Here is an 11,681-nt window from a genome sequence, read left to right as displayed (position 1 = left end):
GGCTTTGAGGTCAGCTTTCTATCCACCATCCTAGCTATCTCCACCTCTCTCTGTCTCTCTGTCTTTTTAAAGAGGCAATAGGAGTTAAGTGACTTACCCAGGGTCACACAGCTAGTAAGTGTCTGGAGGCTGGATTTGAACTCAGGTTCTCCTGTCTCCAGGGCCTGTGCCCTATCTACCTTGCCACCTAGCAGCTCCCACTACCTCTCAAAGTAAAACACTTAATCGGCCTTAAAGCACTACAGAAAATAAAGCACCATTCTTATTCTTTTTCCCTACAAAATGATACCACACTTTATTATATAATACATAATGAGGTCATATCTCATTTATTAATTTCATGTATGTTTCAAATGAAATATATTTATATAGCACTTTATGAACCTTAAAGCAGTATATATGTTAGCTGTTGTTTTATTTAAATTATTATTTTCCCTCCAAAACTGGGAGACAAGGACTCAGACTTACATCCCCATACAGCGCAGGCACAGTCCCTGCCCTCAGAGGAAGCTCAATAGATACTCCTGGATCTATTGATGGCCTGAAGGGAGAAGACATTTAGAGATGAACTGAGTGGGGAGAAGCTGGGGCTGGGACAAGGAGAAGGGGCAGGTTAAGAAGGCAAAGTCAATGAGAATCACGTATTCCCTCTGACTGTTTATCTGACCAGATCTGAAGTCCTGGGCTGAGAGCTAGGGGGAGGTGGGATGTTACTGAATGGTGGTTGGGTGAGCCTTCAGCCTCCCTGCACTGCAGCTCTCTCCACACTGAGATAGGAGGCTGGAAGCTATCCTACAAGGGCGAAGCAAGCCAATAGCCGTCAGGGCCCAGCTGCTCCCAGAAATGGGGCCTCTAGAGGGAGCTCACCAGCCCCCTGCTCAGCTCCGCCTCGACTCTATGATTGGATCCGAGCTGAGCAGGAAAGAGAAGCGTCTGGGAGCAGGGGGATGGACTGACCCGTTGCTGCTTGCTGCTGCCGCTGCCGGTTCCTGAAAGCCGGGGCCTTAGGTTTTCTGTTCCTGGGGACACAGGGGCAGCGGTACCAGGGTGAGTCCCATCCCACCACCCCCAATCCTTTGTGGTCTGGGACACTGGGCACTGAGCCGCGTCCTATCCACACCCTGTCCAGGATCTCTGCCTGGTTATGAGAACTGGAATGGACGACCCTCTTCCCAGGATACAGGAATCACCCCTCCTTGGTCCAGGGAGAAACTCCAGGGTGGGCCGGTGCAGTTGACCCCATGGTTGTGCCATTAGGGCCCTGCCCCCGCCACCGGCTATCCTCTGCTGGGGCTGTGGGTTGAATGGGGGTTCCTTTGGGCAATCTGCCTTTCATACCTCTATCTCCAAACCTGTGGGGCTCTCAGAGTTGAGGCCTCCTGGGTCTGTTAGATGGGGAGCCAAAGAAGCAGGAGAGAAACTCGAGGTTCTTTTCCACAGAAGCCACAGAAGGTCCAGGTTAGTGAGGGCTGAGTACCCGTAGCTAGGCATCCCTCCCCAAATGTCTCTTCCTAAGCTGCTCTGAATCCAAGGGAAAAGAAGTGTTGATGTTAAGTAGGGACATTCTGAGATTCTGGAGCCAAGACCTCCCCTAGCTCCCAAAACACACTCTTAAAAATCAGAGCTAGGCCTCTAGTAGAGAAAAGGGTGGTATTTCTAGACAGCCTCTAGATCTGAAAATGCTCCTTCTGAATCAGCCCCATTGATGGAGTACTGAGTTCTAGGGCCTTGGGAATGAAAGCATGTCACAGAATCCTAGGGAGACCCTCTGCTCTTCATAGGGCGTCAGATTTAGAGGTTAGTAGTTTGGGGAGAAAGAGAGAGGAGAGAGAGTCTTATCAGAAGGTGTTACAAACTTCTCTGGAGCAGAATGGGGGTGGGTGTGCCAGGCAAAGGTCTTTTTTAATGAGGCCTGGCTGATATAACTACCCTGATCTCAATGTACTTCACAAATAAAGTGTATATTTAGTTTGGGTAAGTGAGAAAAGTGATCATTAGAAGGGGAGAAAACTGACTCCTAAGCTCCTGGCCTCTTAAATTAGGGTACCTTAGGGGGTGAAATGAGAGGGGACTCCTAAAATGGCCGTTGGCCTGAAGGAGGCTAGCATAGGCAGTGGACAGAGCCCTGGCTATGGAGTAAGAGGACCAGGATTCAGATCCCAAGTCTATGACTACCTGGGTGACTTTGGACAAATCCCTTAGATTCTATGGGCCTCAATTTCCTCATCTATAAAATGAAGAGGTTAGTTTCCTGCCAGCTCTGAATCTAAAATCCTATGAAATAAGAACCTTCAGAAATTAGGGCTTTATTGGGGTGGGGCCTGGAGTTCCCTCTATAGATTTGCCCTTCAGGATACAAGTAGGAAGGGAGAGGTGCAGCTTTGGTGTGATGGAGGCTGTGTACACATAGAACAAGCTGGGGCATAGAGCAAGGTACTGAGGAAAAACCTAAACTGAAAGTAAACCGTCTCCATTTTAGGAAATTCTGTCCCTTCCCCCTTTGGGGTCCAGAGAGTAGGGTGCTAAAAGTCAGGGGGAGGGGGAAGAGGAAACACAGGATGAGTGGGGAGATGGTAAGCAGGAAGTTGACAAGGTGGTGGCACAGGTGCATGATGGGTGACATCAGCAGGCCAGGCAGGGTGGGGCAGCATGGTGAGAGCACAGAGAAGCATTTTAGAGGGGTTCTTCCCTCAACCCCATCTAAGGTTTCCTGACTCTAGAGAAAAATTCTCTGATCTGGTTCCATGGGCTGCTCTGTAGAAACCCCTAACCTCTCATTAGCAGGCTGGCAAAGTGACCCAGAGTGGTGGGGTGATATTTAGGCCTGGCAGAGGGGCCCTGAGGATTCTCTGAGGGATAAAGGAAGAGGAACACAAACTCCAAGGATTTTCTACCCTAGGTTGCTTTTCTTGTGTCCTTAAGCCTAAAAGAAATTACTGGACTTGGAATCAGAGAGCCTGGGTTCTAGTTCAATCTAGTTAGGATACTTAGTACTCATGTGATCCAGGGCATCTCTCTGAGACTCAGTTTGCTTATCCAAAAAATGGGTGATTATAATATTTGCCCTGCTTATTGCATGAGTTGTTTGTGAAACAGGCATTTGTGAATCATAAAGTGACATAGATAAGATAGAGTGATTGATTGGGAAGATCACTAAATTTGGAGTCAGAAGAGTAGAAGTGGCTTCAGATCCTGCCTTGCTATTTACCATAGGTGTCTTTGGACAAGTCACTTCCCTTTTGTGGGTCTCGGTTTGTTATTGTTGTTGTGTAGTCATTTCAGTCATGTCTGACTCTTCATGATCCCATTTGGGGTTTTCTTGGCAAACATACTGGAGTGGTTTGCCATTTCCTTCTCTAGCTCATTTTACAGATGAGGAAAATGAAGTAAGCAGGGTTAAGTGACTTACCCAGGGTCACACAGCTAGTAAATGTCTGAGGCCAGATTTGTACCACCTAGCTACCCCAACAATCCTGTGAGACAGGTGCCATTATTATCCTCATTTTACAGTTGAGGAAACTGAGGCAGACAAAGTTAAGTGACTTACCCATGGTCACACAGCTAGTAAGTGTCTGAAGCCAAATTAGATAAGTCTTCCTTACTCCAGGCCTGGCACTGTATTCACTGTAACACCTAGCTGCAAAATGGGGGAGAGATGGTCTTTAAGGTTCCTTATAGATCCTATAATCCAAATATGAGCTATTGTTTATTATCTATTCATAATTAACCTTTTTCATTACAAACATAGTATAAAAATGTGAACCTGGGGAGGTCTGCTGGTCCCAAGAGTACCGATAGAGGTGATAGGGTGTGCTTTGCCCTAAGTTTTTCATCTGTCTTCCCACCTCACCTTGACCCCAGGATCCTCTATCCAGGTTGCTGCAGGGCAATACTACAAAGATATCTGTGGGTGATTTTATAGACAGGAAGATTCCTGTCTACTTGTTGGCTGTGTGACCTTGGGCAAGCTACTTAAACCTCCTCTCCTCCAGGCTTTTTATCCTTAAAGTAGAGATCATAATACCTGTCAATTTTACCGAGTTTTGGTGAGGATCTAGGGAAGTATTGTATGTAAAGGGCTTTGTTATTGATATATGGGGGAACAAGGGTTGCAATTTACCCAATCTACCAACCAATGTTCCATAAACTTGTTAGTGATGAGATCTCCAACTTTGAGGGTACCAGCTTTCAGGGGGTCTGATGAAACAGAGTCATCCTTGGTAGCCCCCAACCACAAGCATCTTCGTATCAGTGAAGCATCATTCATCCAATAATTCGACAAACATTTATCAAGAGCACTTGCTACTGTATACCCTGCTGGTAACAAAGATAAATAGGATATAGGCCCTACTCTCAAGGCACCTGTAATCAGTTCAACATAATTCGATAAAAGACTTATATGCTAATCAAGGTAGTTAGGCAGCACAGATCTGAGTTCCAATCCAACCTCAGACACTTACTAGCAAGTGACTTAACCTCTGCCTGTCTCAGTTTCCTCATCTATAAAATAACCTGTAAATTATTATTTTAATAATACTAGTATTATAATATTTACAATAGTAATATTAATATAATATAGTAGATAAATTATAAATTTATAAACTATAAATAAAATATAATAGTAAATATAATGTTAGTAATACTAATAATATTAGTAATAGTAGTAATAATAAGATTTACCTCCCAGAGTTGTCATGGGATAGATTGAGATGATGTTTGTAAAGTTCTTGCAAACTTTAAAGCTGCTAGTTGTCATTATTATCAATAAAAAGGACAGAGAAATAAGGTACTAGAAGAGAGAACAGGGGCAGCTAGGTGGTGCAGTGAATAGAGCTCTGGCCTTGAAGTAGGGAGGACCCGAGCTCAAATACAGCCTCAGACACTTAACACTTACTAGCTGTGTGACCTTAGGCAAGTCACTTAGCCCTGATCACCTCACCAAAAAAAAAAAGAGAGAGAGAGAGAGAACAGATTATTACAATGGTCCCTCACTTGGGGGAAGGGGTCAGAGAGAAACATGGTGGAAACATGACCCATGAACTATGACCCAGGGCAGGATGTGGAGAAGGCCACAACAATGCAATACAACATAATAAGAAGAATATGCTTATTAGTGGGCAAGTACCACACCCATCTCCCCCCGCCCCAGTTAAGGGAGCAGCAGCTTCTCTTCCCCCTTCTTTCCATGATTCCCCTCCTCCCTTACCACCCTCAATGTTTACCAGATTTCACCTGGGATGGAGTGTGATCAAAGCTATGGAAAGAGAGCTGGAATTAGAATCAGAGGGTTCAAATCCAAATTCTGCTACTTACCACTTACATGACCGTGGGCAAGTCTCAAGAAGTTAAACTTCTCTGGGCTTCAGGACTTGGACTAGATAACCCCTTGAGTCGGTCCCTCTCAGGCCCAGATGCTTTGATCCTCTGCTTTTCCCCCAGCCAGCATCCCTTCCCCTCCCCCACTACTGGTGGTTTTGATCAGGAGGTTCAGACAGGGGAGCCAAGCCCTGGTAGGCATGGTGGTGTAGGAGCCACGGATAGGTCTGGGCTAGGCTGGGGACCAGAGGTACCTCAGATAGTGCACAGTTATAAACCTCTGAACCAGGGCTAGACACCCTTGCTCACCCTCATCTTTATTTTTTTCCTCTCCCAACATCCCTCTCCTCCTTTCTCAAGCTGGCACTATCATTTTCAGCATGGCTTCTAGGCAGGTGAGCCGTATTCGAGCCCCCTCATCTACTGCAGGTAAGAGTATTCCCCTCCCATCTTCTAGCTCTAAGGATTACCTTCTGGTTGAAGAGTTGAGACAGAAGTTGGCAGTGAGGGTGGAGATTGAGGGGGAGCCTGACTCTTGGCTTTTTTTTTTAACCTGCTTTGAGTACAAATTCCTTAGCTTCAGCTTACCCTCCTGTGATGGGGTTGTGGGGTTTATCTTTTTGTCCCTTTTGTGTGGGGAAGCACCATGCTGCTGTGATTTCACTTTTCTCATGCACTTCTGTGGTCTCTGGGAAGGGGAAACAATCAATGGGGCTGGTTCTGGGTGAGAATCCTGGGGATAAGGGAGGTAACCCTGCCTCTCCAGTCTGACTTCTCTAGAGAGGAATTGACTGGCCCAAGATGAGAGAGAGTAAACAAACTGACAAAGGAAGAAGGAACTGTGGGGCAGCTAAGTGGCTCAGTGGATAGAGCACTGACCATGGAGTCAGGAGGACCTGAGTTCAAATCCACCCTCAGACATATGACACTTACTAGCTGTGTGACCCTGGGCAAGTCACTTTACCCCAATTGCCCTACAAAAAAAAAAAAGGAAAGAAAGAAAGAAGCAAGGAACTGAGAGACAGCAAGGCGCAGGGAAAATTCTAGATTTAGAGTTCAATCCCAGCTCATCCACTTGCTACCTAGGTGACCTTGGATAAATCCCTTCCTTGTCCTCTCTGAGCCTCAGTTTTCTTGTAGGGAGAGGGTTGGGCCAGGTGCTCAGACATTTTGTGTTCCATATTTTCAGACTTGTACTCTAAAAGATAAAGGGATGGCTTTAGGCCCTTTTGGAAGGAAGGCAGCTAGGGAAGAAGGGTGGCATGGAGGAGAGGATACCCCTTCTCCCACCTCCCACCTGGTCCTAACACTGAGGGTTTGGTTCATAGAGGAACAAGTGGCCCGACAGACTGAAGATGTTTTCCGAAGCTACGTCTACTACCGCCACCAACAAGAGCAGGAAGCTGAGGGAGAAGCTGCCCCTGCTGACCCGGAGATGGACACCCTGCCCCAAGAGCTCAGCAGGTAAGGGAGGGAGAAACACAGAAAAGTACTTCCACACATGTGTGCATACACATACATATACATTCATACACACACATGCACACACATATACACACACCAATTCAGTGATGAAATGGGCTTTCTCTACCTGTTAATTGAAGTTGTATATTATTTTTACTGTATGAAAAGTATTTGTGTTACGTATTATTAAATTGTATGGGTCAGCTAGGTGGCACAGTGGATAGTGGCACCAGGCCTGGAGTCAGGAAGACATGAGTTCAAATTCGACCTCAAACACTAACTGTGTGACTCTGAGCAAATCACTTAACCCTGTTTGCCTCAGTTTCCTCATCTGTAAAATTAGCTAGAGAAGGAAATGGCAAACCACTCAAGTATCTTGCCATGAAAACCCCAAATGGGGGTCACAAAGAGTTGAACACGATTAAAATGACTCAACAGCATTATTAAATTGTAAGTGTAATTGTGAAGAAGCCACTAGAAAGGGACCATGTAGGAAAGAAGGGCAGGGTTAGGAGGAAGATACCAAAAAAAACCCCATAAATAGATTGACACTGGAAAAGGCATAAATGTTGCCTGATCCCTACCAGTGAGTCAGAGACCAGAGTCACCAGGTAGGTACAGGGTGGGAGTAGGGTAGAATAGAGAAGATGAACTCTGAAGCCAGAAAATGGAAGAAGTTGGTTTGGAGTACATGTAGACAAGTGGTTATAGGTATGGCCATCTCTAAGGATCATGGCAGCTGGTCCCAGACTGTCCCTAAGTTCCCTTTTTCTGAAGGCTCTGAATACTATGATTTTAAGAACTGGGGGAAGAAGGCTTTTTATCAAGAAGAGCCTGCTCACCCCAGAGCCTGACTTGGTGGCAACCACAGGGGAAAATGGGGAATGTTTCTGAGGGCCACTAGCTCAGGTAGACTAGAAATGCTAGCTGTCACAGAGTGAGGTTAGCCTCAGCCCTGGTGACCAGCGTTCTATTGGGAAGGCTTTTGCGTATCATGTCTAGCATGTTTCTTTGCACACATCCAGTCACATACACAGACACCCCCTCTTTGAGTTCTTCTCCATCTCTTGTCCCTTTTCCATTCTTGCCCTCCTCATTCACGCAAAGCTATAACAACTCCTCTACCTTTGACCTTTTTTCCCCTCCACCACCGATTTCCAGAACCTTGTTCTCAAAGTTTAGACTTCCAAAGTATTTATTTGCAGATTCAAGTCCTCCAGTTTGGGTGTAGAATTATCCCCCAAAGATGAGGGAACAAGGTAAAGGCTCTTCTTGTGGCAATCCTGACCTCCTCTGTTTTTCTGTTATCACCCCAGCACCACTCAACAGGTTGGCCGACAGCTAGCCATCATTGGGGATGACATCAGCCGTAGGTATGACTCAGAATTCAAGGACATGCTACAGCGTTTACAACCCACCTCAGAAACTGCCTATGAGTACTTCACCATGATTGCTTCCAGGTACCTGCCTCCATCAGTTCCTCCAAGGTCACTTTCAAGTAACCTCTCCTTCCTTCCCTTTCTGTGCCCTGTCCGAGTGTCAATGGCAACTTGTCTCCCTGTGTTGCTTCTGTGTTCTCCTGTTGCTGTGTAGCAACCCCCTCTCTGTAGACCCAACCCTTCTGATGGCTAGGGTATGAGTACCAATGTACACATTTCACCTGGGAACATGAAGGGCGGATCTGTACCTTGTAGGACTGTGGTGAGGAAAGCCCTTTGTAAGCCTTAAAAGCCCTATAGGAATGTGAGCAGTGTTTGTTAGGAGGGTAAGGGTAGGTGGTCACTTCCCGTGGTTGGTTCTATTTTTTTTTTTTTCCCTAAAAAGCAGGGTAGTACAAAGGAAAGTATAGTGTTTAATGTCAGGAGACCTCAGTTTTCATTCTGACTCTGCCACTGACTAATTGTGTGACTTTGGGGAATCATTTCCTCTAACGATCACCTTCTTCCTTTGTAAGATTGGAGGGTTGGACTGGAAGATTCCAATGGGATGATTGGATTTGTTCAGCTCTAAATCCCATGATCCTCTGAATAACAGAGTTCCTTCTAGGACTTGTGGGATAGAGATGGGGTAAGAGGGATTGCTCTTAGCCCACTCTTCCTTGATACCCAGCATGTACTAGAAGAACAGCAGCAAGAGAGTTTGAGCCTTAAAGACAGCTGGTCCAAAAAACCCTCAATTCCCCAAAAATAGGAATGAGGTATGAGAACTGCTATTATGCAGGACCCTTGGGTAAGAGTTAGCATTACAGTTAGAGTTAGGGCTAGGCTCATCTTCTTGAGTTCAAGTCTGGCCTCAGACATTCACTAGTTATTGACTCTGGGCAAGTCACTTCACCCTGTTTGCTCAGTTTCCTCATCTGTCAAATGAGCTGGAGAAGGAAATGGCAAACCATTCCAGAATCTTTGTCAAGAAAACCCCAAATGGGGTCATGAAGAGTTGGACAAAACTGAAATGACCAAACCACAACAAAAAGGTTTTTCTATTATTTTTCTCTTAGAGTTCAGTTTGTGGTTAACATTAGGAATAGAAGATGTGTGTTGGCCTAGACTCCAGGGGTGGGCAGGAGATATGATGTTCAGGGGGCTGAGTGTAAGCCATTCCCCATTCCCTGAGGTGTCCCCCTCATTCCTTCTTGAGCTTCCCAGGACCTAACCTCCTCTTCTGTCCTCTTTCTTCCTGCTGTCCCTGCGGGATGTCAGGCTAGCAGTGACTCCTCGGCTTGCAGGTAAAGCCCCTTCCCCCTCAATGCCTCAGGCTCTCCTTCTTCCTCTCTTGCTCTCTCTGTTGGATACTGTGTGCTGGGAGGAGTTGTGGGAGTCATCACTGTGCTGGAAATGACATGCAGGTTGAATGGCAGTGGGTGGAGGGGAGACACTGTCTCTGACAACCAGCCTGGGAGGTGATCCAGCTGTGCCCAGCTGTTGGCCCCTTTGGGGTACCGAGCCCAGATGGTACCCTCCAGGAGATCCAGGCTCAAAGTTTTTCTCTGTTAAAATGTAAATTCCTTGAGAGGAAGCATTTTTTCTTTCCTTGCATTTGAATCCAGGGTGCCTGGTGAATAACAGGCAATTAATAAATGTTTGATTGAACTATAGGACTCTTCCTGAGGCTAAGTGGGCTTGGATGAATGGGGGATTTAGACTACCTCTGGCTGCACTCCCAAATGGTAAAGGGCTGCTGCACTGAGACAGCATCCTTTTGGGGACCTCCCACACTATGGGCTGCTTGCAGTCTCCCCAGTGATTGACAAACATGGTCTCTCCCCAGCCCCAGGGAGAAGCCTGGGTGGTTAAAGGTATTTTACCTACCTCCTTCCTTCAGGCTGCTGTGGCAGCCTGGGCCTCCTTACTAGTCCTATAGGGTCAGGGGGTAGGACTAGTGGGAAAGGGGTGAAAAGAAAAGTCACTAACTTGAGGCTTTTTACCCCCTACAGCCTATTTGAGAGTGGCATCAGCTGGGGCCGAGTGGTGGCACTGCTGGGCTTTGGCTACCGGTTGGCACTACATGTTTATCAGCGGGGCCTAACTGGCTTCCTGGGACGTGTGGCTCGCCTCGTAGCTGACTTCATGGTCCAACACTGCATTGCCCGATGGATTGCCCAGAATGGGGGCTGGGTGAGCAGGGGCCCTGGGGGCAGGGAGGGCATAGGGGGATAGAATAGTGATGGGGAAAAGAGGGAAAGGGACTAGGCAGGGTGAAATGTTTCAGAAATCAGGATAGAACTCAGGAGGTGTGCCCAGGGTGGGGGCCTGTCAAATTCTCCCTCCATCCTTCCAGGTCGCCCCTCGCCCCACTAGTTCCTGTACCCTCCATGATGCCCGTCTCATCCATAGGTGGCAGCCCTGGACCTTTCTAACAACTCCATTTTGTACGTGATGACAGTCTTGGCCGTGGTACTCTTGGGTCGATTCATTATCCGAAGATTCTTCCAACCCTGACTCCAGGAGGGGGAGGCCTTTCATGAAGACACAAGGCCTAAGTCTCTCCCATCACTCCTCTTCTCTTGAGCTCATCATCCCCTTCCTCCTCCTGGATCAAAAGGGCGGCTCTGTGCTATTGTGACAGATCAGCTGGATGGTGGTCACTCCAGGCCTCCAAGCGTCTTTCCTCCTGGGAGCAGGGGTACAGGGTACCCTGCCCTAGCCCTTCATGCTGCTTATAGGCCCTTCTCTCTAGGATCCACCTCACCAGGTCAGAAAGGAGGCCACAGCTGTGTGATTGCAGCCTCCACCCTATCCCCAAAACATACACACACACACACACACATACACACACGGATCCCACAGATCTCTGTGTGTGTATATGTGTGTAAATATACACATATACATATATGGGTCCTAGAAACCCCTTTGTGTGGATACACACACACGTGTGGATCCCAGAGATCTCTGGGTGATTGTGTATATGTGTGTAAATATACACATATACATATATGGGTCCTAGAAATCCCTTTGTGTGGATACACACACACATGTGGATCCCAGAGATCTCTGTGTGTGTGTATGTGTATACATATATGCATATACATATATGGGTCCCAGAGATCTTTGTGTACATATACACACATGTGGATCCCAGACTTCTCTGTGTGTGTATATATGTATACACATACACATATACATATATGAATCCCTTTGTGTGTGTGTGTGCTTGAACACACACGTGGATCTCTGGGAAGCCTCCAAAATGGGCATTTAACTTCTTGATCCATCTGGAGGCAGGTAGGTTAAACTATTTATCTGTAAGAAGACTTTTTTTTAAAATATTTTAGTTTTTTATAATTGCTTAGGTTGCTTATCTTCCCCTCCTTTCATCCTCCCCCTCCCCAAGGCCTAGATGACTCTTGATGGCGGGGGCATCATGGTAGCCAATAGTTATCAAGTGCAGATACTAATTGGGAA

The 11,681-nt window shown here is 46.6% G+C and overlaps 1 protein-coding gene across 1 annotated transcript; it reads left to right on the top strand.

The window, feature by feature from the left end:
* The first annotated feature begins 919 nt into the window (after positions 1–919).
* On the top strand, positions 920–11,250 carry BAK1 (BCL2 antagonist/killer 1). The gene is made up of 6 exons (XM_027876213.1): positions 920–1,047; positions 5,677–5,745; positions 6,645–6,780; positions 8,097–8,240; positions 10,214–10,394; positions 10,614–11,250. Exons 2-6 carry the CDS (start codon positions 5,697–5,699, stop codon positions 10,716–10,718), a joined length of 615 nt encoding a protein of 204 aa, XP_027732014.1. The 5' UTR covers positions 920–1,047; positions 5,677–5,696; the 3' UTR covers positions 10,719–11,250.
* The last annotated feature ends 431 nt before the right edge of the window (positions 11,251–11,681 follow it).

The sequence above is a fragment of the Vombatus ursinus genome, unplaced genomic scaffold, assembly GCF_900497805.2.
Source record: "Vombatus ursinus unplaced genomic scaffold, bare-nosed wombat genome assembly UNPS02014811.1, whole genome shotgun sequence".
Taxonomy (NCBI): Eukaryota; Metazoa; Chordata; class Mammalia; order Diprotodontia; family Vombatidae; genus Vombatus; species Vombatus ursinus.
The sequence above is the reverse complement of the archived record's forward strand: the minus strand, read 5'-3'. Positions and strand labels throughout refer to the sequence as shown.